A 22,681-nucleotide genomic window follows, 5' to 3' on the forward strand; every position below is an offset into this window, starting at 1 on the left:
CGCAACTTAACTAGACGGAGCCCCGCTTCGAGGGAAGTTGTGAAGGAAATGTTTTGAAAAAGAAACACATGTAGTGCGGTGGGACCATGGTAAAAATAAATTAAATTGCAAACATTGTCAAACTCCGATTACGTAGGCGACCGAAAGAACTGGTCACTCTACAATCTAAATAGTATTACGATGCGGCTAAACGTGGGCCGCCTTATTGAAGAACGTATCGCAATGACAATCCGGCTAATCGTCGAACTGCCGCATTTCAAAACGCCCCTGTTTTAGAAAACGGCTAGCCGTAATGTAATACGGCGGATTATACGATCTGACTACGACATAACGAAACTGTCCTGGAATTTCGGTTGACTCATACATGGGATGTGGGATGATACATACATACATATAATCACGCCTATTTCCCGGAGGGGTAGGCAGAGATTTCCATGTGGAATGATGATTGATAAAAACTATCCTATGTCCGTCGGGGCTCAAACTATGGAGATATAATTACCAAATTTCATCTAAATCGGTTTAGTTGTTGTAACATACAAGCGCATCTATAAGTGAAGGGTCCACGGAAAGAACATGTCTAGTCACATTTTTCGGAAAATGATATTTTTATCTCAAAATGAAGAGCTCTTAATGAACTATTATATCTTTTGCTACCACTGTATAATAAATGTAACACAACTTTTTTTTTAGTTTGTCATTGTTCCAAATTTTAAAACCGCGATTACTCAAAATGTCACTAAAGTTTATTTTTTTATTCGGTAGACTAAAATGACATTTCATAGTATGAGATGACACATGATGTTCATACTATGAAATGTCATTTTAGTCTACCGAATAAAAAAATAGACTTTAGTTTGACTAGACATATTCTTTCCGTGGACCCTTCAAGTGACTGTAAGTTCAACACACTGATGATAAAATCAATTATTAGTACTATAATTTTAGTGTTTCGCTTCTATTTCTTTGGTCATCCTATTCGTGTTTCACGCGACGTAGCGTAATCTGCGTAATCTAATAATGGGAAGCATTGTTCTGCCATTAATTCCGGTTTTTGACAACATTAAGTACGACATGCATCCGAATTTCTAGGAGTAGATGACTCCTAGAAATTCCGGTTTGCCATTGAATATTAGGGCTGACTAAGAAGGTGCGAGAACTCGCATGCACGTTTCATACATTGCGTCATTTGATCGGTCGGCTGAATTGTTGTAACCTCAATGGTCCGCAATGTAACTAAAAACGCATTCGAGTTCGCGCGTCGTCTAAATCAGCCCTTAGTCGATCTTGAAAGGTATTATTAGCCCTCTTTTCTGTATTATTCTCAAACTTTTTTCTAGCATTGAAACTATTTCGAAAGCTGTGGGTACAATTCTACGCCTCGGTGTGGGTACAATTAGGCGTACGACAGTCAGGAAACGACAGTCTTGCTCCGTTCTATAGCTGCACGGCACGGTGAAAGGAACACGGTGTGTGCTTTTTAACGACGCTCAAAATGCTAGATTCAAGTTCGAACGTCTGCTATAAAAATATATATACCTCGCTTCCTAATAACTGTAAATAGCGCGAAAAGTTTATAAATTGTTTTTTAGTTTGTTATGGTAAGTAGTGCATTTAAATACATTTAAAATAGTTCCATAGACTTTAAGTTACCTACCGTATTAAAACTTCAATTAGACTCAGATAATCGCTCGACATATTTCGCTCCATAATGAGGAGCTCTCCGACAAAAACACTCTGCAACCTTTTTTACCTAATTAAGTAATTAGTTAATAATAACTATCATTGTTAATAACCCTAATTATACAGTTTGTAGTAAGTACACAATTAAGCTAGAAATACACATACAGATATACAAAGAGCAGAAACGGCACCGCGGTTGTCGCGAGATTGAACGGAAATCGAACGGCGACGCTGCGGCCTCCGCTAGCTATACTATCAGATAACAGTGCATCTGCCTATTATCGCGCGAGATTGGTTCCGATAGTACCTATATCAAATCTTATTAAGCTATAATGACGCTTTTATACTTAGGAAAATATCAGGGGGCCTAGCCAAGATGACAATCGTTAATAGAAAACGCCAATCGGAACTTCAAAGATTGCATATGGGCCCACAGATTTCGGTGTTAGCTGCAAAATTTGAAGACGTCGGTTCAGACCCAAATTCGGCCGAAAGGGCGTGGTCTCTTTTCCTTTATTATTTGACATGTATTTCAATTTACGTATTTAAAATCCCTAGAACTCAAATTTCCATTTTGTGTTAATCTAGTTTATCTACTTATTACAAACTGAAACAGACATGACATCTATTTCAGTTTATAATGTATATATACTTACTCGTAGTAGTGTGACTACTTACTTAAAAAACACAAATCAAAATATTTAATAAAATAATTTTACTTGTTCCCAAAGTTGTGTCTAATAGTTTATCTATCAGTCTATCTTAAGAATAGGACATGTTCATAATAAAGGCGTTTTACCTTACAATAAAACGCTTATTAAATACTTGCCTTATTCGAAGCCTACAAACATAATGAGAGAAGCCTTCCGTTTCCCAATAGTATCAGACATAATTTGACTACATTTTCCGGTATCCCTACCACCCCCTCCACTGCCAGCCTGGCGAGTCAGCCATCTTGGATGGAGCTGCTCGCCCCTTGCCTCATTGCGGCTCAGTATGCGCCAGGCAGGACTTATTTTGTAGGCTTCGAATAAGGCAAGTATTTAATAAGCGTTTTATTGTAAGGTAAAACGCCTTTATTAAATCCTGTACCTGTATTCGAAGCCTACAAACATAATGAGACGTGTTTGTTATCGCCTGGCAGTGAAGGTAAAACGCTAATGTGATGACAAGTTAGCTAGAAGTACACTGGTTTGCAAAACCCATTACAATTATTATATACCAATGGGTACATAAAATTGTAAGCTCAAGGTAGTGGTAGGGTGACATAACTTAAACCATTGTATAATCAATAGGACATTTATTATTATTTAATTATTCTAATTAAATTGACAACAAATTGCTTATCACACATAAACGATTTCCTGGATTTAAATCATAAAGCGTTATGATTATGAACAATTAAACAAATTGCTTAAATTAACAACATTTTTGTCACGTGACGATGATGATTTCATTATCTCTCGACGATAAAACAATCGAAATGTGTCTCCTGAACGCCAATTTCCTTGTTCTAGAATTTTATCTATAGGAAAATTCTCCATCCAATTCTTGGAGGCTACTGCCGCACGAACACTCCCTGGTGTAGCCTTTATGCCGGCGTCACGTAATAAACTCTTTACCCAACCGGCTATTACAGTCCGTGAAGCGGCCTTCGGAGTATTATTTACAGTAAGAAAGAGATTTTGACTCTTACAAGCAAGACGTCTCTGTTGTGACAGTTCTATTGGTCTTTTTATCCAAAAAACTGGGTTGACAGCAGGGCACTGTGTGTTACTAAGAAGCTTCCATCCTGACTGTCTATGATCTGCAGAGTCAGTCTTTGACCCGAACCGAGGCCAGAAGGTGATGTAGTCTTCGGATTCAATCATGTGTTTGGGGTCTATCGATAAGAGTGTAAGGTCATGGACCCTTCTTCCCGAGCACAATAACAACAGAGTGGCCGTCTGTCTAGTCACATCGAAAAAACTATCGGATTTGATATGCCTAGAAGCCATAAAGGACACTAAATTGGAAACATCCCATATGGGTGGTTTTGGATCTTTAGGCTTTTGTAGGGCTATAGCTTTCAGAACTTGCTTAACAAGTTTGTGCGAACTTAGTACTTCCGAGCTATTAACGTTACATAGCGACGACACCACTGACTTATGCACTAAAATTGTACTGTATGCGAGGCCCTCTTTTTGAAACAAGTCCGATAAATAGCGGGCTAGCTGTGACCCAGAAGGTGAGGAATAATCGATATTATTTTCTTGGGCCCAGCGGCACCATCTATTCCAAGCAACTGAATATGTTTTTATAGTTGAAGGACGCCAACCCGACAAAAGTAAAGACTTTTGATCTTTAGACCAGCTTTCTAGGTCCCTCGACCACCCCCACACTTCCAGACCTCCAGGGTCATTTGATCTACTTTCGGCGGAGGAAGACCGGTGGCGACATCGACTAGCACGTTCTTCAGATTCCATATCGTATGTGGGGGGCCCATGGCCCGAGCCTTCAGATCCGCGCGCCAATACACTCTCTCCCATCTGGGGACTACCATTAAGAACACTCCTTTGGCTTGGTTTAGGTGGTGTAGGATCTTGGGTATCAAACATGGGGGTGGAAAGACCCATGCTAGTTTGAAGCTCCACGTCAGGCTCAGAGCATCGCAAAATAGCGCCCGATTGTCGGTCTGATCCAGTGAACAGTACGCCGCTACAACATGCGCCGTCCGGGACGCAAACAGGTCGACTTGAGGCGTTCCCCACTTGCGGAAGATTGGTGACGTGGCTTCTGGTAGCAGATGCCACTCGGGGAGCACCTTCAGCCTTGAAAGGTGGTCGGCCTCGACATTGTATATTCCTGGAAGATGGTAGATACGTAACTGAATCCGAAACATATCCAGAAACTGGTATATCTTGTAGGTTAAGGTCATAAGCATGTCCGACCGAGTGCCGCCTTCGTTTCTCAGATATGCTACCACAGTCCGGTTGTCGCTCTGAATTAATAGTGAAGCGTCGTACAGATCTTGACACTGATTCAGATGCAAAATTTTGAGAATAGTCAGTAGCTCTTTTTGGTTGCAGTGTAATTTCTTCTCGGATGCAGTCCAAAGACCCGAGAAGTGCGCATTGTTCAATTTTCCTCCCCATGCGACCTCCGATGCGTCGGTTGTCAAATAATGTGTTGGTGGAGGGATCTGCATAGGTGATGTGTTCCGACAATTGGTCTTCCACCAATCCATTTCTGACAATATTCCGCTGGGGAGCAAAAACAGCTTCTTCGGGTTTTGACACAGAAGCTGGTTGACTCTCTTTTGTAGAAGTCGAAAGTTTAGGCGACCTCTGGTTACTACGAAGCTTGCAAAGTTCAGCATCCCCGCTAAAGATTGCAATTCTTTGAGATTCGCAGCCTGTTGTTGAACAAGCTTTGATATGAAACTCAATATTTTGAGTACTTTCTTTTCGGGGAGACTCTTCTCGTCTGTCCACGGGTCCCATATTATACCCAAGTACTCTAGGCGTGTCCTGGGACTTAAGATGGATTTTTGCCAATTGATCTGCCATCCTAGCTCTTGTAGCAAATGCGTCGCCATGTTTATGTGGATCTCGAGAGTATGTGGATCCTGGTGAGCTATTAAAAAATCGTCCAAATAAACCAGGATTCTCAATCCACGCTCTCTCAGTACTTGAGCGATCCAATTTGTTACTGAAGCGAAAACTTTTGGTGCCGAACTCAAGCCAAACGCGAGACACGTCATCTGCAGCAGCTGGTTCTGGTAAACAAGTCGCAAGAACCTCCGATGACTCTTCACAATCGGGATATGAAAATATGCTTGAGACAGGTCTATCTTTGCAAGCCAGTCCCTGCTCTGTACAAAATCCTGTATTTTGACCACATTTATCAGGCGGAACGATTCGGTTCGGACGTAGAAATTCAGGGCCCGAAGGTTGAAAATGGGCCTCTTGGAGCCATCCCCCTTTTCCACCAGAAACATTGTGGATAAAAAGCTTGGACTCGTGGTGGCTGCCTCCAAGGCGCCCTGATCTTTCAGTTCCTGAATCACCGCAGTCATTTCCGGCGATGCCTGTGTTGCATAGTTCTCGTTTTGCAGCGGTGCTATGAGAGGCGGTTTTGATAAAAAGGGTATGCGATAACCCTGAATTATTTTTAAAATGAAAAGCGGTGCTTGTAGATTTTTCCAATTTTTGTAATAACGTTGTAGCTGTCCTGCTTGGAAGGGCCTCGAGTCAAAAGCGCCTTCGCTTATTAGATTTATCCCTGTAAGCAGGGGATCCGCTCCGCTTATTGCCACAGGCCTCGCGGCCGTTCCTGTTAGGTCGCCAGTTTCGGGGTCGATAAGTGGTGTTATCGCGGCGTTGATTTGCCCTCTGATCCCCACCATTGTTTGTTCCTTGCGCAGGACAATGTTGGCAGTTGCTGGGACCTGGTCCCTGCGAGGGATAATGATTGCACATACCCTGCGCGGGTGTGTATTGAGGAGGGCCACGCCTCTTATTCTGATATTGATAGCCTTGCGCAGGCATATTAGTAGCAAAGGACCCCTGCGCGGGGCGTTGCACATTTCCACTGCTATTACCTGCTTGCGCAGCAGGGGCACTGGCGGATGACTTTGGTTTAGGCCAGAAAACCTTACGAACGCCTCCAGCCTTCTCAAGTACAGCTGCGAAAGGTTGCGGATCAAACAGGTTGGTAGTAGTGGGTGGAATTTTCCGTAAATTGGACTTGTCGAGCGGGTCCCGAACTGCCCGCAATATCATATCCCTTCTCTGTTCAACTATATCAGCTCGGTGACCGCACACAAGTTGTAAGGCATCAACGGACACCTTATGAAACTCGCCTGTATCGAAAAGTCCTTCTAGTTTTTCTTTGATCGATGCAAACGTCAATTCACTATAGCCCTGTGCCCAGTCAAGGAATTCACGAATATTGTTCTCAATCGTTTCTTTTTGCTTTAACAACGCAAAAGTAAGCGCAGCGTACGATCGCTCTGTATGTGACAGTGATTTAGATGTATCATAAGCTAGCACTTCCTCATTGGTTTCTAACTCCACAAAACCGGGGGAATGCGTATACAGTTTTTGAACATCCAGATAACGCACATCAGTCCACGTTTTGTTAGTAAATCGATTTAATTTTTGCAAGGCTTCGAGATAACTATCTGGCGTTTTTGGAATCGCGGGTGCTTTTACGCTAGTTTCTAAATTTATAGAAAACTTTGACTGGGCAGGGGCGACCCCAGCAACTTGTTGATCGATAACGACATCATTACCAACATTAGCATCGGCCAACACGTCGTCATACAGATCGCCACTAACATCATGATCGATAAAATTTAAATTATCGGCTGGCGGGTAGTTTGGAGTGCTGCTAACAGGACGGCAAAACAATTTACGTAACTCGCTTACCTCCTTTGCCAGTTTTTTCACCTCATGATTACGCCTTTTATGACGACGCCTTTTCTTTGCAGACGAATCACTGCTCGAACTCGAACTCGAGCTTTCCGAATCATTCCTTTGTCTTGATCGATGTCTCTCGGGGTCCTTACCTTGACCACTCATTGTCGCTGCAAGCAAATCACGTTAAAATAAAAAGCACAATGTTAAAATTTCGTAAGACCGGAAATGTAACCGTTAAAATTTTACTTTTAAATATCGAACGGCAATAACCGTTATTCAGCCAAAAATGCTCTTTTTTAAACAGAACTAAAGATTAAATTAAGAAATTTAAAGATACTATACGTTATGAACGGTTTAAATTCAAAAAGACTTTGTTCTCTGGGACAAGACGGGCACGTCTTGGACCATGACCGTTCACGTCGGGAAACAAAACGCTAATGAGGCAAGGGGCGAGCAGCTCCATCCAAGATGGCTGACTCGCCAGGCTGGCAGTGGAGGGGGTGGTAGGGATACCGGAAAATGTAGTCAAATTATGTCTGATACTATTAGGAAACGGAAGGCTTCTCTCATTATGTTTGTAGGCTTCGAATACAGGTACAGGATTTAATATCGTTACTCATTACTTTTGCATTACTCTATGACGCGAGGACATTATTAAACGTAAATAGGGCGACGACACAAGAGAGACTAGAAAGACGGGCCCGCCTGTTTGATGCAATTTTTGGACTCCTCAAAACCCTCATTTGTGTCACATTTTTACATCTTATTTTCCTCGTTTTAAGATGTTTCGTCTTTGACAAAGCAGCGCGAATCTGCCCCTCAACAAATAATGGTTTTTGGTAAATATTGAATGAATAAAGCGCTACTTTCCGGTTTCTATCCTTAGTTTAAATATCTGGGAGACCGAGCTTTGCTCGGAAAACATATATAATCCCAAAAATTAGCGTTTTCCCAGAGATAAGACCTAGCTAGATCGATTTTTCGCCCCCGAAAATCCCCATATACAAAATTTCATCGAAATCGTTAGAGCCGTTTCCGAGATCCCCATAATATATATATATATATATATATATAAATAAATAAATGAATAAATATGCAAGAATTGCTCGTTTAAAGGTATTAGATTTATATCTGTTAAATAAAACCGGCATCAAAGAAGGGGATGTCCGACCAGCGTTACTAAAGTTATGTGAGACTTCTACGACATTCTCTTTAATCATTTTGGTACGTTACCGCGGCGGATAGCTTTACTGCATACTCGGACTATGCATTTTACTAAATTCTGTTATCATGCCCACATTTTTATCAAATACAATGTGCGGTATATAAAAGCAAAGAATCATTTTTGAAAACCTAATGGGAACATTACATATTAAATACATTGGTTGTTTAAATTGGATACATGAATAATATTTTTGTTTATTTAATTAGGAAATTAAGTGAACCGCTTTGTAGGTATTACCTATATAAATGAGACAAAAGATAAATCATTTACTTTTTGTATTTATTAGGATGATCGCACTTTTTTCGTACCTATATCGTGGCATGTTCGTATTTACATACTTGTTACTTAATTACACGGAAAACACATACACACAAATATTCTTATTGGGGTTCGAAACTTCGAATCTAGGAAAATGTATTCACAAGGGTGCTAAGCATAAGCAAAACTATTAAGTTTTGCTGACTGTACATAAACACTAAACAAGATCACTATGAGACACCTCGGACACTGGCGATCAAATGTATGAAACAAACGCGTTCCTACGCACACAGCCTAAGCTCGTGTAGGTGAACGCGTACCATGCTTGTGTGAGTGAGATAAGACATTGTAGGGTAACTGTGAGGTAACCGAGAGCGGGTCTCAGCGGGTGGGCGGCACTTTCAACGGGAGGCAGGGAGCGTCCATACTGTATGCTAGTACTGTTTATTATACTGTGCTATGAGTACATATATTATACTTGCACTCGTATTATGTTATGTTGTTATACTTGTATTATGACAAATATATTGATTGATTGATTGTGTTGTTGCAGCAGTTCGGGCGTCGCCGGAGCCGCGGCGGGTGCCGCCGCTTCAGGAGCCACCGCGCCGCGTGGAGTTCACCAACAACACGGGCGCCATGCTCACCTGCTCCACGAGGGGAGATTATCAGGTAAGTTATTTTACTAGGCTTTGCTACTAGGGGTTGCCAAATCACAGAATTTACAACTTTTAACAGCGAATCACGTTATACCTCTCTAACGCATGATTCGTGTGACGCGTTCGCTTTATCGACATTATAAACCTGCCCGCCAGCTTTACCTAACTAGCCCGTAGGAAGGATGCGGGGGAAGCGAATGTCTGCTTTTGACCCACGACAGTGACAAATGCCCTCACATCAATACATATTTCTAAGTTGCCTTTGGGGTCATAAAAGTTTGTAGACGCTCAAATATTTCAATATACCTATGGCAAATGTAGTCTTCCATCTTCTTCATAAAGCACATATTCGAAAGAGAGGATCGTTGGTTGCGGCGGCGGCATTCTCGATATGATATTGGATATGTGTGAAGTGTACTTGTATCTCTAGTTCATAGCATTTAGTTAAACTAAACCTCGTTTTATCTGTACGTAACTTAAGTACGGATTCAGCCAAACCAAATTAATGTGGTTCCAGCATTGATGTTGCGACTTCTGGACGAAAGTTTGCGTTGATTAACCTGGTTAGTTCGCCAATATCGACCGGCCGCAATTGGATCAGCGATATACCACAACTGCGTCTGTTCGGACTTAGCATTAGTCTCATAAACGGAATGTTTAATTTACACTGCAATTGTGATAGTTAATCTGTTTTCGTTCGGAGCCATATTTTCCTCAAATCGCACCTTGGTCCGACCCATTGAATGTGTTTTGATCTACATAAACGTGACTTTAAGGTGGCAGATGATAAATTGACAGTGACGCCGCTCAAGTCCAGTATCCAAATCATACCTTTAAAACATTGTTTTATAACGTCTCTTCATATACATAGCAATTTGACGAAACAATTTGTCGGCGAATGAAATACACCCTTTAACTACCTAAAATACCTACCTAATGGCACCACGAAAATGGGTCACTTTGTTTTCAAATAAGCTTCATTCTGGTACTTATAAAACAGCTCTAGAAGTAGTATAAAACAATGATTTCATTGGTTTGTCACCGGTAGTAATCTATTATTGCTAAAAAGTTACTTTTAAATAAATAGTTCGTCATCATCTTATAAAGCTGTTATTAAATCATCTGAATAAATTTACACTGTATACATCGTTTATAATAAACATCTTGATATACATATAAAGCCCAGCTTTAAAGTTTATGTTGTCAACAAAATCCGAATAATAGCTTGACTCCCGCTGACTATATTAAGGGGAGATTTATCGCAGAAACGAATGACTAATGAAATAAGACACAATAACAAATTGGGACAGAAGAGGCTAAGCCGAATATTTCACCGATTTGTCTCATTTCGTAATTCTTTCGAGGAATAAACAAAATCTATTTTCGGCTTCTGCTGCCTCGACTATGCCTTTTTAGTTGTATACACTTTATTTAACATAGAACAAGGTTGATAATCCAACTTCATAGTTTAAGGAGATAGGAGCTAGAGAAAGTATGTAGGATTCTATCGTCTCGGATCCCTCTCGATGTCAGTCGAGCGAGATGTCGCGAGCCAAATCTGCCACTTTATGTAACACTACACGGTGTTACAATTGAAAACACTTACATACTTGGAAAGCGATGACACGCTTTACTACTGCTTTATGGTTTGTTCAAGACGCCTCTAGAGAAAACTCTTTTTCATTGTAGGCAATTTATCTTTGACTACCTACAGCAATCTAGTTTTTTCTATATATATTTGAATACAAAAAAGCTTTTTACAAGTAACTGTCGACGATTTGTTAAGTTTGTTAAGCTAAGTAAGTATTGTTTAAGGATCATTTTTGTCAAGGTCCAGTTCTGATGACAGTTTTCATTCTTTTTATCGAATCGCAACAGGTTGGGCATTCAGTTCGACAGTGTGTTGACGCTTTTAAGATTTTGCTTGGCACCGAGCTCAAGCTATATCAGTTGCTATCGCGTATAAAAGAGGTAGGTAATATTTTTATTACATCCTTTTTCTTAGTTTTTGTAACTGAAATTTCTTAGAACCCCCTATATTCTAATCACAAAAGACTTACAAGTACTCTTTAAATCAGCTCCGACGTAGATAGCACCGCGGCCCCAAGCATACGTAAATAAATCGATGATATATTTTATTAAGGATATAGTGGAGGCGTAGAGGCGACATGAATTGTTACCGCGCCCTGCGCCAATCTGATTTTGTATTCAGAAACCCGCTTGCCCAACTCAAATATAAATAAAGTTTTTCCATTCGACGGAGTTGTACTGAAAGTTTACGGTCGCGCCGACCTACAGGGAAATAAGGATGTCTATGCACGCTAAGACCGCTTGTGCTCTATTCTCATTAATACAGGGTGCAATACCCGACACCCGGACCCTTCAATCAGGATTACATATTAAGGTACCTACTTACGAGTAAGTGATGTAACATTCATAAAACATTATAGTGTTATCATTAGTCGTATATGAGTCTTAAAGGCACTTATACGAAAACAACTTAAATATTTCCGAACGATTTCCCAATCTTCCCATATTTTTAAATTGTGTTGTAGGTACTACCTATTCCATTGTAAACAAATTTTATTTTCATTACTTACAGGTAAAGTATTATTTTATTTGATCATAAAGTAAAGTCTCATCGGTTATTCCAATTATCAATGTGTTTTTCGTTGAATATTCATAACGATTTGGGATTTTTTAATTCAATATAATGAAAACCAAAACATGTGTGTGTGACAACGCTCTACGAAGCCGAAGTTAACAGAGTCTCTTTCCAAAGGGCTATGCGGAATATTTATCGCAGGGTACTTGAGGTACTGCATCCCTTTATCTCGATTATTTGGATACGACACTGATGGCGCCTCCGATATTTATTGTTTTGGATATTAATTGTGTTGAGGAGCCATTCTACTAAGTGCTTCGTGAGAAATATAACTTGACGTTCTATCGGCAAATGAATATTGAAATTTATCATTTGTGAGTCACTTTATTGCTCGTTTGTATATCGAACATAATATCCAACATTACCTAGTGTATAAAACTACACTAAATTTCACTTTTTCATTTACCTACACATTAAGTTATAGTTTGATTCAAAAGAGCTGACGCTGAACTAATGACGGAATAGGCCCTATGACGGAATTAGCCACATTGACCTAACTTACTGTAATTTTTACTGGACTGTCGAAATTCTCGCAATATTCGTGCCAGTTTTCGTGAATCAACCTAATACTTTTGTCACACTTTAATCACTTTTTTATGGTTGAATATTTGTGCTTTTTAGGGTTCCGTACCCAAAGGGTAAAAACGGGACCCTATTACTAAGACTCCGCTGTCCGTCCGTCCGTCCGTCCGTCCGTCCGTCCGTCCGTCTGTCACCAGGCTGTATCTCACGAACCGTGATAGCTAGACAGTTGAAATTTTCACAGATGATGTATTTCTGTTGCCGCTATAACAACAAATACTAAAAACAGAATAAAATAAAGATTTAAGTGGGGCTCCCATACAACAAACGTGATATTTGACCGAAGTTATGCAACGTCGGGCGGGGTCAGTACTTGGATGGGTGACCGTTTTTTGCTTGTTTTTTTTTGCTTGTTTTGCCTTTTTTTTTTTGTTGATGGTGCGGAACCCTCCGTGCGCGAGTCCGACTCGCACTTGGCCGGTTTTTAAGTTATGTAATTTGATCAGATTTACGTAGTACAAAGTGATTTAAGTGAATAGATGATAATGGCAATTATTTTGGTAGGTAGTTTTCCTTTATAACTAGAAACTTTCTCCAGTCATAAAGGTTTCTTTAACACTATTTGTGTAGTTTGTGGCCTTAAACATTGACATAAAGTTTTCAAAGTGTACAATTTTGTCTGGTGGTCTGTGTTCAACAAAAAAAATCATTTAATTTCATAAACCATTTAACTGTTGAAAATACACATAAAATTGTTTTGAGACAAACTGCGTTCCGCAGCTGAACGATGTAATGTGATTCAGCGAAGTTGGGAAAAACCGCGGGAACTCGGCAATAAAACATTCTTGAGAGAACTTGGTAAGCAATAAGGGACTCGTGATACATCTATGTACCACCTGAAACTTCAATGTTCGCTAGATTTGAAAATTTGATGGATATTATATGTATATTTTATAGATCAGGAATTATATGTTAGGCCGTAAGTATTATTGTCACCATTCACCATTTATCTACTCAATTAGAAAAATCCTGGCTCGTATATCTAAACTAAAACTAAACTTTAGTCATGGTTAAGTATGACTGATGCCATGACTGGTTGTGGGATAATATCCTAAGTCACCCTAAGTAAACAATCGTCTAGTTTTCGCAGAGAAAAAGCATTCAGAGAGGAAAATGGTGAAGCGGTTGTCTAATTATCCTCTTATTCACCTAGTTTCAACGTCCCAAAGATATCTTTGCCGTCAGCTGCAAGTTCAGCATATAGGTATAAATAAAATAAAGTACAAAGTGATACTTTACCAAAGATAACATACGATACTTCAACAACTAAGGCAGGCCCAACCCTGAAAGTTGTATGCTTAGAAACATACTTGTCATGCGTTGCGTTGCGTATGACAAGTATGTTTCTAAGCAATACAAATTTTAGGGTGCAGATGTCATAATGCATTGCATACGTTGCGTATGTGGGATAAGTGGGTCCCGAGCTCTAATTGTATAGTTGGGTAAGCAACTCTATAGCTTTTTTTTTTTAGCATTAAAAAAAAAGGTAAACAATCTTGATGTGTCTTTTAATTGAAAAACACGTTTTAAAAATAAGTCACGGCAAATATGTAACAATTATTAATCTAATATGATCATTTATATTCTTCAGCTTTTATAAACAATAGTTACTGATTTTCAAAAAGCGTTTTTCAATTAAAAGACATGTCAAGATCGCTTACCTTATTTCTAATGCTAAAAAAAAGCGGCCAAGTGCGAGTCGGACTCGCCCATGAAGGGTTCCGTATTTAGGCGATTTATGACGTATAAAAAAAAACTACTTACTAGATCTCGTTCAAACCAATTTTCGGTGGAAGTTTACATGGTACTGTACATCATATATTTTATTTAGTTTTATCATTCTCTTATTTTAGAAGTTACAGGGGGGACACACACATTTGACCACTTTGGAAGTGTCTCTCGCGCAAACTATTCAGTTTAGAAAAAAATGATATTAGAAACCTGAATATCATTTTTGAAGACCTATCCATAGATACCCCACACGTATGGGTATGATGAAAAAAAATTTTTTGAGTTTCAGTTCGAAGTATGGGGAACCCCAAAAATTTATTGTTTTTTTTTCTATTTTTGTGTGAAAATCTTAATGCGGTTCACAGAATACATCTACTTACCAATTTTCAACAGTATAGTTCTTATAGTTTCGGAGAAAAGTGGCTGTGACATACGGACGGACAGACAGACGGACAGACGGACAGACAGACAGACATGACGAATCTATAAGGGTTCCGTTTTTTGCCATTTGGCTACGGAACCCTAAAAAACGAACTATAAAATTGAACGCGAAACTTCAAATGATACCAATACAGATACATTAACATAGTTTCTGTGAAGTTTATCAACGACGCGACTTTGGAATACATTTATCATTTTGCGCACGTAATTTTACATAACTTGCCAGATTCGTTGTTCCTATTATCATGTTCAAGTTTCCTCTGCGATTAAAGATTAGGTATGGAAAGACGTATTAATTTAACAATAATATCTTCTACAATATACAGTTCATAATGTCAATTTTACAAAGTCTCCTGGTGCCTTTCGCTACTTTTATGTCTGTATTACTTGACAACATGTAACGATCTGAATGTCTTCAAAGCAAGAGTGAATAGGTAGGTAATTACTGAATCGGTAATCTTCATCTTAGGTCTTTTACCATCTGGCGAAACTAAGCTCGATCACTGATCGGCAGAAGTAAAAGAACACATAGGTACCTAGTTATGTTTTCATTTTTTATAGCGATTTTATTTCCACGACGTGATGACTAGATGACTTTCCAGATATTTCTCGAATTCGGCTATCTGCGAATATAAGCCTTTGTCGCATCCATTCCAAGAAACCGGCTTTCTGAATAAAATCCGAAGCAAATATGAAAAGAGGTAAGTACAAACGGATTATTATTTAATAATGCAATGGGGGTGCAAAAGCGAACTATAGCAGACTTGTTACTCCGTATAACCCAACAAAGCAATTGCCCAACAACTATAAGAGTGACTTCTATTACTCATTGTTGTTATGGATCTTGGGATCACGCCTAAACTGGCTTATCTTAGGCAAGATTCGTTAGTAATAAAAATACAGCAGCTGAAGTCGAGGAGCAAACAATCGCAGGAATGCGGGTCGCAGATGCGGCCTCGCCTAATGAAGTGCTACTCTGCAGATCTGCCTCAGAACAGCCTATAAACATTGGCACTTCAAGATATATACGCCCTTTTAACTCTGCAATATACAGCTCTACGGTGGCGCTTTTAAGAAATTGAATATTACCCAGTACTGGTTGCGTGCCCTTCCGATGAAAATTTATAGGATAGGCTGGATAGGTACGGCACTTTTGTTCGACGCACAAAGGTTTATGTGGAAACTTTATGTTTATTAAGTACTTTTATAACTGTGGAAATGTAGATGAAAAATTGAATGTCTCGGAATATTTACTCGATGTTGTTGCGTGTTTTACAATTGTGTATTGCCGATGTTTGAAAACTATTCATCATTAAGTTTGAATTATAAATCCAATTTAATACACACCAAAGCTTTCAGTGACTCGCACGGTTCCGTGCAATGATATTGATAATCGTAGCGTAAATAGTAATGATTAGAACAACGCGTCAAAAGTATTCGGATGTCAACTGCAGTTTCATTACTGCGGCGAGGTTGATGTCGCCATTGTACCTATTTATCAATATTCTTGATAAAAAGAACGGATTGAACGTCATAATCGCGACAGTAATGCTGCGGAGAACGTCACTCATTTTATTTTGAATTAAAATGAAACAGTTATGGATATGTTCTGTCAGCCATCAGTCAAATTTCTGATCCAGAACTGTTAATAGCTGACAGACAGCGGGCTCAGCACGGTTCCATTTTTATCGACTATCACTATGCCCGTCACTTTCGCACTTACATACTTACTTGTTAGAACGTGACAGGCATGGTGATAAACGATAAAAATGCGACCGTGCTACTAGGGCAGGCTCCGTATCTTTTATCGCTGATCTAGTGATAATTCGCATTAAATAACTCAAATTTTAACTTTAATTGAATAAAATTTCATTACTTAATAGTAATGTCCTAATTCAAGATCCTTCACTAAGCTCAAGACAAACGCAACTAATTCCTTTTCAGCAGTGAGTCATCGCAGGATCGGGGTAAATAGAATTAATTACTCTTCGTAATGAAGACGCCGAGTTGTCAACTTCTTAATTGTTGTACTCGACTACGAATTCTCAGACCCGGTTGTTTACAAATTTGATACTTTAACCATCGATCTCCTTTGTTACAATAAATTTAAACTTCCAGATAAAAGTCAAATATGGCTGAGCCAATGTTTAATTACAAAAGTTTTAGATAAAGGATGTATTTCCATTGCCAAAGGGTTATTGGAGTTTCGTTGGTAAAATGACTTATTATATAACATGCTGTTTTAAGTTTATTTGGGTTACCTACCTACTTCATTCATAATTTGTCTACAGTTCCTTTAAAATTAACTTATTTGAATATCAATATGGCGGTATATACCACTTTACACTGGTTTATGCGGTTGGGACATTAGTTATTGCCTGTGGGTTGTTAATAAGGTTGGATTTACGTAAATTAGCTACATCTTCACAGCGCCTTGCAAACCTATCCCATTGTTTACAAGCAAAACATAACAAGTTATAATGTAAAATTACAAAACAAACCTATACATTCAGTTCAAGAACATAAACAAAAGCAAATCGCCAGCCCTTGCGCCTCTCCACTCACAGGATTGAAATATGTCGGATATTTGCATCAGAATATTGGACGTCCTGACCCTCTACAAATAGAACTTGAGGCAACTCTACCTTCCGGGATGTCTTGTTCAAGTTGTTCAATAACCCTGCTGCTGAGAGGCTATATATCTTACCCTCAATCAAACTCCATACCTACTTGTAAAATTATTAATTTAATGTCGATCGGTAAGGATTGGTACCTTTATAATTAGGTCATTTTATAGTATTGGCATTATTAAAAAAAGGTTTAGTAGGTTAGAATTCTTATCATAGGGTTTAATGAAATATAATAATAACTGCTTATTTGTAGTTCTTCCCCTAGATAAAAGTTTTGTTGTAATACGATTATTGGACATAGGACCTTGTGTGTCACAAAACAATATTCGTTTTGCCTATTTGTTTGAATAGAATACCAAACTAGAAACCATTCCGACCATGTTCGTCGTTTAAACCACTTGGGCTTACACCAGAGGATCTCGAATTCTTAACAGCCCTCCCAAACAAAGCCCAACTTCCATCAAAGCTGAAAGTACAAAGAAAAATATAAAACTTGTAAGTTTCAAAGGGATGATCCCTTTTATTTTCCACTCGTGTTCTTTTGAAATACAATGCCGATGATGAATTGTATTTTGGCCTGAACTGAATATTATATTTTTTCGAGGTGTCACATTCCTTTTTGCGCTTTATGTTCCCAAATTAGACTGTAAGTACTTAAATATTATATTACAAATGATATCCATTAAATTCGACGGTTACGTATTTATTAATACTCTTACAAGAAACTAATGTAGCTATATTTTTGAAGTGAAAACTTCTTAGCGGCGCTGGGCACTTTTTGAGGTGGGGAAAAAATGATAAACTCGAGACAGCGTCTTTACGCTGTCTCGAGTTTATCACGACCACGATCACGTGACCGTAAGGACCGTAAGGGGCGTAAGGTTTAAGGCCGAGCCACACCGGCTGCGTGTGCAGCACGCTGCGTGGCGTGCGCTGCGTGACGTGCGCAGCACCCCTGTCACACCGGGTGACGCGCACGTCACGCAGCGCACGCCACGCAGTGTGCTGCACACGCCACGCAGGCCGACGCTGCAGCTCTGCGTGCAGGCTGCGTACACATTCGCCGCCATTTCCGTACTATTCCCTAGGGCATCTAGACGACTAGCAATGTTTGACAGCAGTTCATCGGATGAAGAGGAGGCACTCCTCTTACTTTTAACGCAAAATACTCGTGCGAAACCTAAAAGAGTGTGGATTCACGAAATCAATGGAAAAAGAGGGGAACATAGTGAATATCATAACCTATGCCGTGAACTTGAGTCTCAGGAAGATCGTTTTTACTGGTATTTACACATGTCAAGAGATTCTTTTGAAGAGTTACATGATTTAGTGAGACCTCATATATTAAAAAATGATTCCAAATGAACCGACGAGTCAAAACTTGCCCGAAAATGTACAATCAACGAGTCAAAGCTTGGAAGGCGGTGCATTAATGCCTTTACGTCGTACAAATGCAAGGTCACCTAATGCCGCAATAGCAATTAGGGAAAAATTTTCTCCTATTTTAATCGAGATAATCGGGAATAAAATTATACGACGCACGCACAAATTACACAAGACAAGTAGTATAGCACAATAGAAACCATAAACTTACCGTCTACTCCAATTGCGACACCAATTTGTTCCCATAACAAGTTTTTATAGGACGAATTTTTGTAATCTTTGTGTTTTTGGTTATAAATACATTCGTATTTGCGCACTAGTTCAATAAGTTTTTCTTTTATTTCGCAATCCATTATAAAAACCACCACGCGCACCGGTCGAGTTGTAAATAAATACAAGAGAGCTGTGCGTGTACACGCACAGCACCTACGCAGCACCGAGCTGTGCGTGTCCGAACCTGCTCGGTTCGCCGTCTCATAGGGAACGCCGGTAAATACAACGTCATCACTGCACGCAACGAAGCGACGTTGCCGCTCCGCTGCGTGGACGCGTGCACGCAGTACGCAGCCGGTTTGTCTCGTCGGAGCAGCGTTGCGTGCAAGTCACGCGTACGCGCACGTCACGCACACGTCACGCAAGCGGTGTGTCCTCTCTTATGTGTTTTCGTATTCTACAACGCAGCGGGACGCGTACGTGTACGTGCACGTCACGCACACGCATCCGGTGTGGCTTGGCCTTTAGATGGCCACTCATAATCGGCTCGCGGTGCTCGGGCCCGGCGCCCCGGCGCGGAGGCTGCCCGCCTCGCGCGCCGCGGTAGGGTGCCGCGCTTCAATAGGATAGGTTTGGTTAGGTTACGTTAATTTAGATGGCATTTGGGCTTTTTCTAAAATAAATATCGAAAACCCGATTCTTTCAAATCTGGACATTCTTGGGCTCATTCTACTCAGAATCGACAGCACTCTCCATCCTACCATTAAAAAAAGATGTCCCAAAATGTCCATTCCATTACGTCACGTTTTTAGTATGAGAAAAATGTTCACTTGTATGTAACGTGACGTAGTGGAATGTACAATTTTCATACAAAATTTTGGGACAATTTTTTTAATCACCAGAATTGAATATGCTAGTGATTCTGAGTTGAAAGAACCCAAAAACACCAGGATCTGGGAGAATCGGGTTTTCAATATTTATTTTAGAAAACGCCCTTAAATCAATAAAGCAAAACTCAGTGTTATTTGACATTTATGTTGCGGACTCCTTTTCAAGACTCTTTACCTATGTTCAAATAATTTGACGTTGTCATGGCAGTATGTAAATAAACATGTCAATGAAAAAGTGTGATCTTATTTGAGAATGATAATAATATATAATAAATAAATAAAATACCTCCGCTAAACGTATGTATCGTGTTACCGGGCGTCGGTAACATAGTGAGGTGAGTTTTCACTTCTATCGGCACTCCCGGAGTGCAACCGTTGTTGCTTTTTTGTCTGCTATATATTTTTACATGCCGGGCCGGGAAACTTAGCCAAAAGGGCAATCCTTGATTAAATCCAATCAAATAACCGATCCCGAAACTTAAATAATGTATAGAAATAGTTACGTGACTATTCCTAGCATCTGTTATCCCTACAGATTATTTTTATATCCCTTTTTGATGTGCCTGATTATTATATACCACTAAAGTGGTAGCTCGATTTCTTCAATCTGTCATTGTAATACTAAACCAGGATGACTTGGTAGTAAATTACCCAATCGAACTGTCATTTTATCTAGGATATTAAAACGAAACTATTGGCATTACTTACTTTGTTATGATTTCTTGTGCATTAAAGCCAACCAGTATTACAAAGGTATCATACATCTATCTATAGAACTACGATTGTAGATGATGTGCTAGAGGGAGGAAGCAATTATTCATAGTAACTGCATTGTCAGTGCCTTTGCACTCGCAGCTGACTAGGGCATTGTGCCGAGAGCATTCCACTACAGCCTCTCTGATTCAACATCTTGTATAATTGAAGCATGGAAGCTGATCATACACTTCTGTGTAAAAAGACTTATGGAAATAAAAACCATACCTACCTGTATTAAGCTTATAAATATTTTTTTACCATCAGCCTCACGTAATTGGTATTATACAGTGTGTGGCCTAAAACGCGGGCGAAAAATTAAAACGTAGATTCTACTCCTCAAACAATAAAACTTTTGTTCAACAAATTTTTGAAATTATGTAGTCTTAAAATTGTCCCTTTTTCAAACAAACTAAATAATATTTTCAATGTACTTTAAATTCCGATCTAATTGACATTGCCCGTCAGTCTTGTCACCGTACAGGCATAATCAATTTCGCAATACATTGCGTGTTCGATTAAATTTTAAAGTGTTTTAAAATACAAACCACAAGTTATTTTTAAAAGTCGCTGAACAAACATTATCTAGTTTGAGGAGTAGAATCTCCGTTTTAATTTTTCGCCCGCGTTATAGGCCACACACTGTATAGGTACCTATACCAATGACGTGAGGCTGATGGTAAAAAAATATTCTGGGTTTAACTACAAACCGATTGAAGGATACGCTGGGTACAACTGGTTTACTCGTATGTCATGTAAAGGTAGTAAAATTAAATAGTTGAGTAGGTACTTAAACTAAGTAAAATTCGTTTCCATACTTTGCTGACCTCTACTACAAAGCACAACGCTATTATTTTGCTGACCGCCGAGTTAAGTGCTAAACCAAATGTGACGTTATCTATGAAAAGGGACCTTATTGTCGATGGCGCTTACGCCTTTGTTAACGATGCTCCGATATAAATACAATGCCGCGCGACGCTGAGCGGCGTAAGCGCCATCGACAATAAGGTCCCTTTTCATAGATAATACTCCAAATATGGGAATACTACTAGTATAAACTAGCAGTATCCAACAAAACCAAACCAAAATCCAAACCCTAACCGTTTAACGGCAAAATCCAAACCCTAACCGATTTGGACGCTCGATTTTACAGCGTTTGAAAAACAAGTTAGTAAGTCAAATACACGCCATATTTGACAGCATCCTACTTACTGGAAGGGAAGGCAATATTAGGAAATTGTAAACCAAAGTTAAATTAGAAAACAGACGAGTGTTTTCCTGTGCTAAAAGTTCAGTATAAAATGTTGTCAATTTTCGCGAGATATTCCAATGCTACTAGAGAAGAATAATCATTGAAATATTTAGAATACGGGATATTTCATTGAGAATCGAATTTTGTAATTTTCGTCCAGTTTAAAGCACAATGGAAGCTTTGCCGATTTCCTTTTCAATGATTTCATGTTTTTTATGATTCAAATTTGTTATTTTTTAACCGCAACCTCAAATGCTTCAGAACGTAATTTCCAACTTTTTTCACTTCACAGGATCAAAGGCTCAATAACAAACATCGTTATTCTCGGGCAGCCTTAAAAAAACCAGCTTTGTTCATTCAGATTTAGCGCATTCGCACGGAACGAGGGATATATGGGTACATTGGGTACATCTTAGACTGGAAACAAATATTTTGCCTCTCACAGGAATTAGAAACGAGCATCGTAGCGTGAGAAAAGCAAAATACTAGGCGAGTTGGCAGGGGACCGCGGGAGACTAGACGTATCGGGACAGGGGAAGTGCGTTCAGATAAAAGGGATGAATATTGCAAGAGACAAGCTAAATGACAGCTGACAATCCTGCCTAATGGAACTTCAAAGAGACGAGTATTGAAATTATACACTGTTTTGCAGAGTGATCTGTATTGCACATTCATTGACATGTAGCAGCTTTTAACTAAACAAGATCGTCATTTTCAGCCGACTGTGTTGTGTAAATGAAGAGGAGTGCCTCAAGTGAACTGGATAAAATGTGTTCGTTTTAATTTATTTGGCTTAACCTTTTGGACGCCAATGACCGATATATACGCACCGCAGGTCCAACGCCAAAAACGTATTAATCGGTCATAGACCACAGAGCAACATTAGTCCTAGGTGCATATGCATATAGTTCAAT

At 39.4% G+C, this 22,681-nt stretch overlaps 1 protein-coding gene across 1 annotated transcript in view; it reads left to right on the top strand.

Moving 5' to 3' along the window:
- Positions 1-22,681, top strand: part of LOC134655422 (cell adhesion molecule Dscam2) — a 239,018-nt gene that overhangs the window by 141,002 nt on the left and 75,335 nt on the right. The window contains exon 3 of the mRNA XM_063510890.1: positions 9,122-9,240. Within this exon, the coding sequence (XP_063366960.1) occupies positions 9,122-9,240 (119 nt within the window). The remainder of the gene's footprint in view (positions 1-9,121; positions 9,241-22,681) is intronic.

Source organism: Cydia amplana, chromosome 16 (assembly GCF_948474715.1).
Source record: "Cydia amplana chromosome 16, ilCydAmpl1.1, whole genome shotgun sequence".
NCBI classification, from domain to species: Eukaryota; Metazoa; Arthropoda; class Insecta; order Lepidoptera; family Tortricidae; genus Cydia; species Cydia amplana.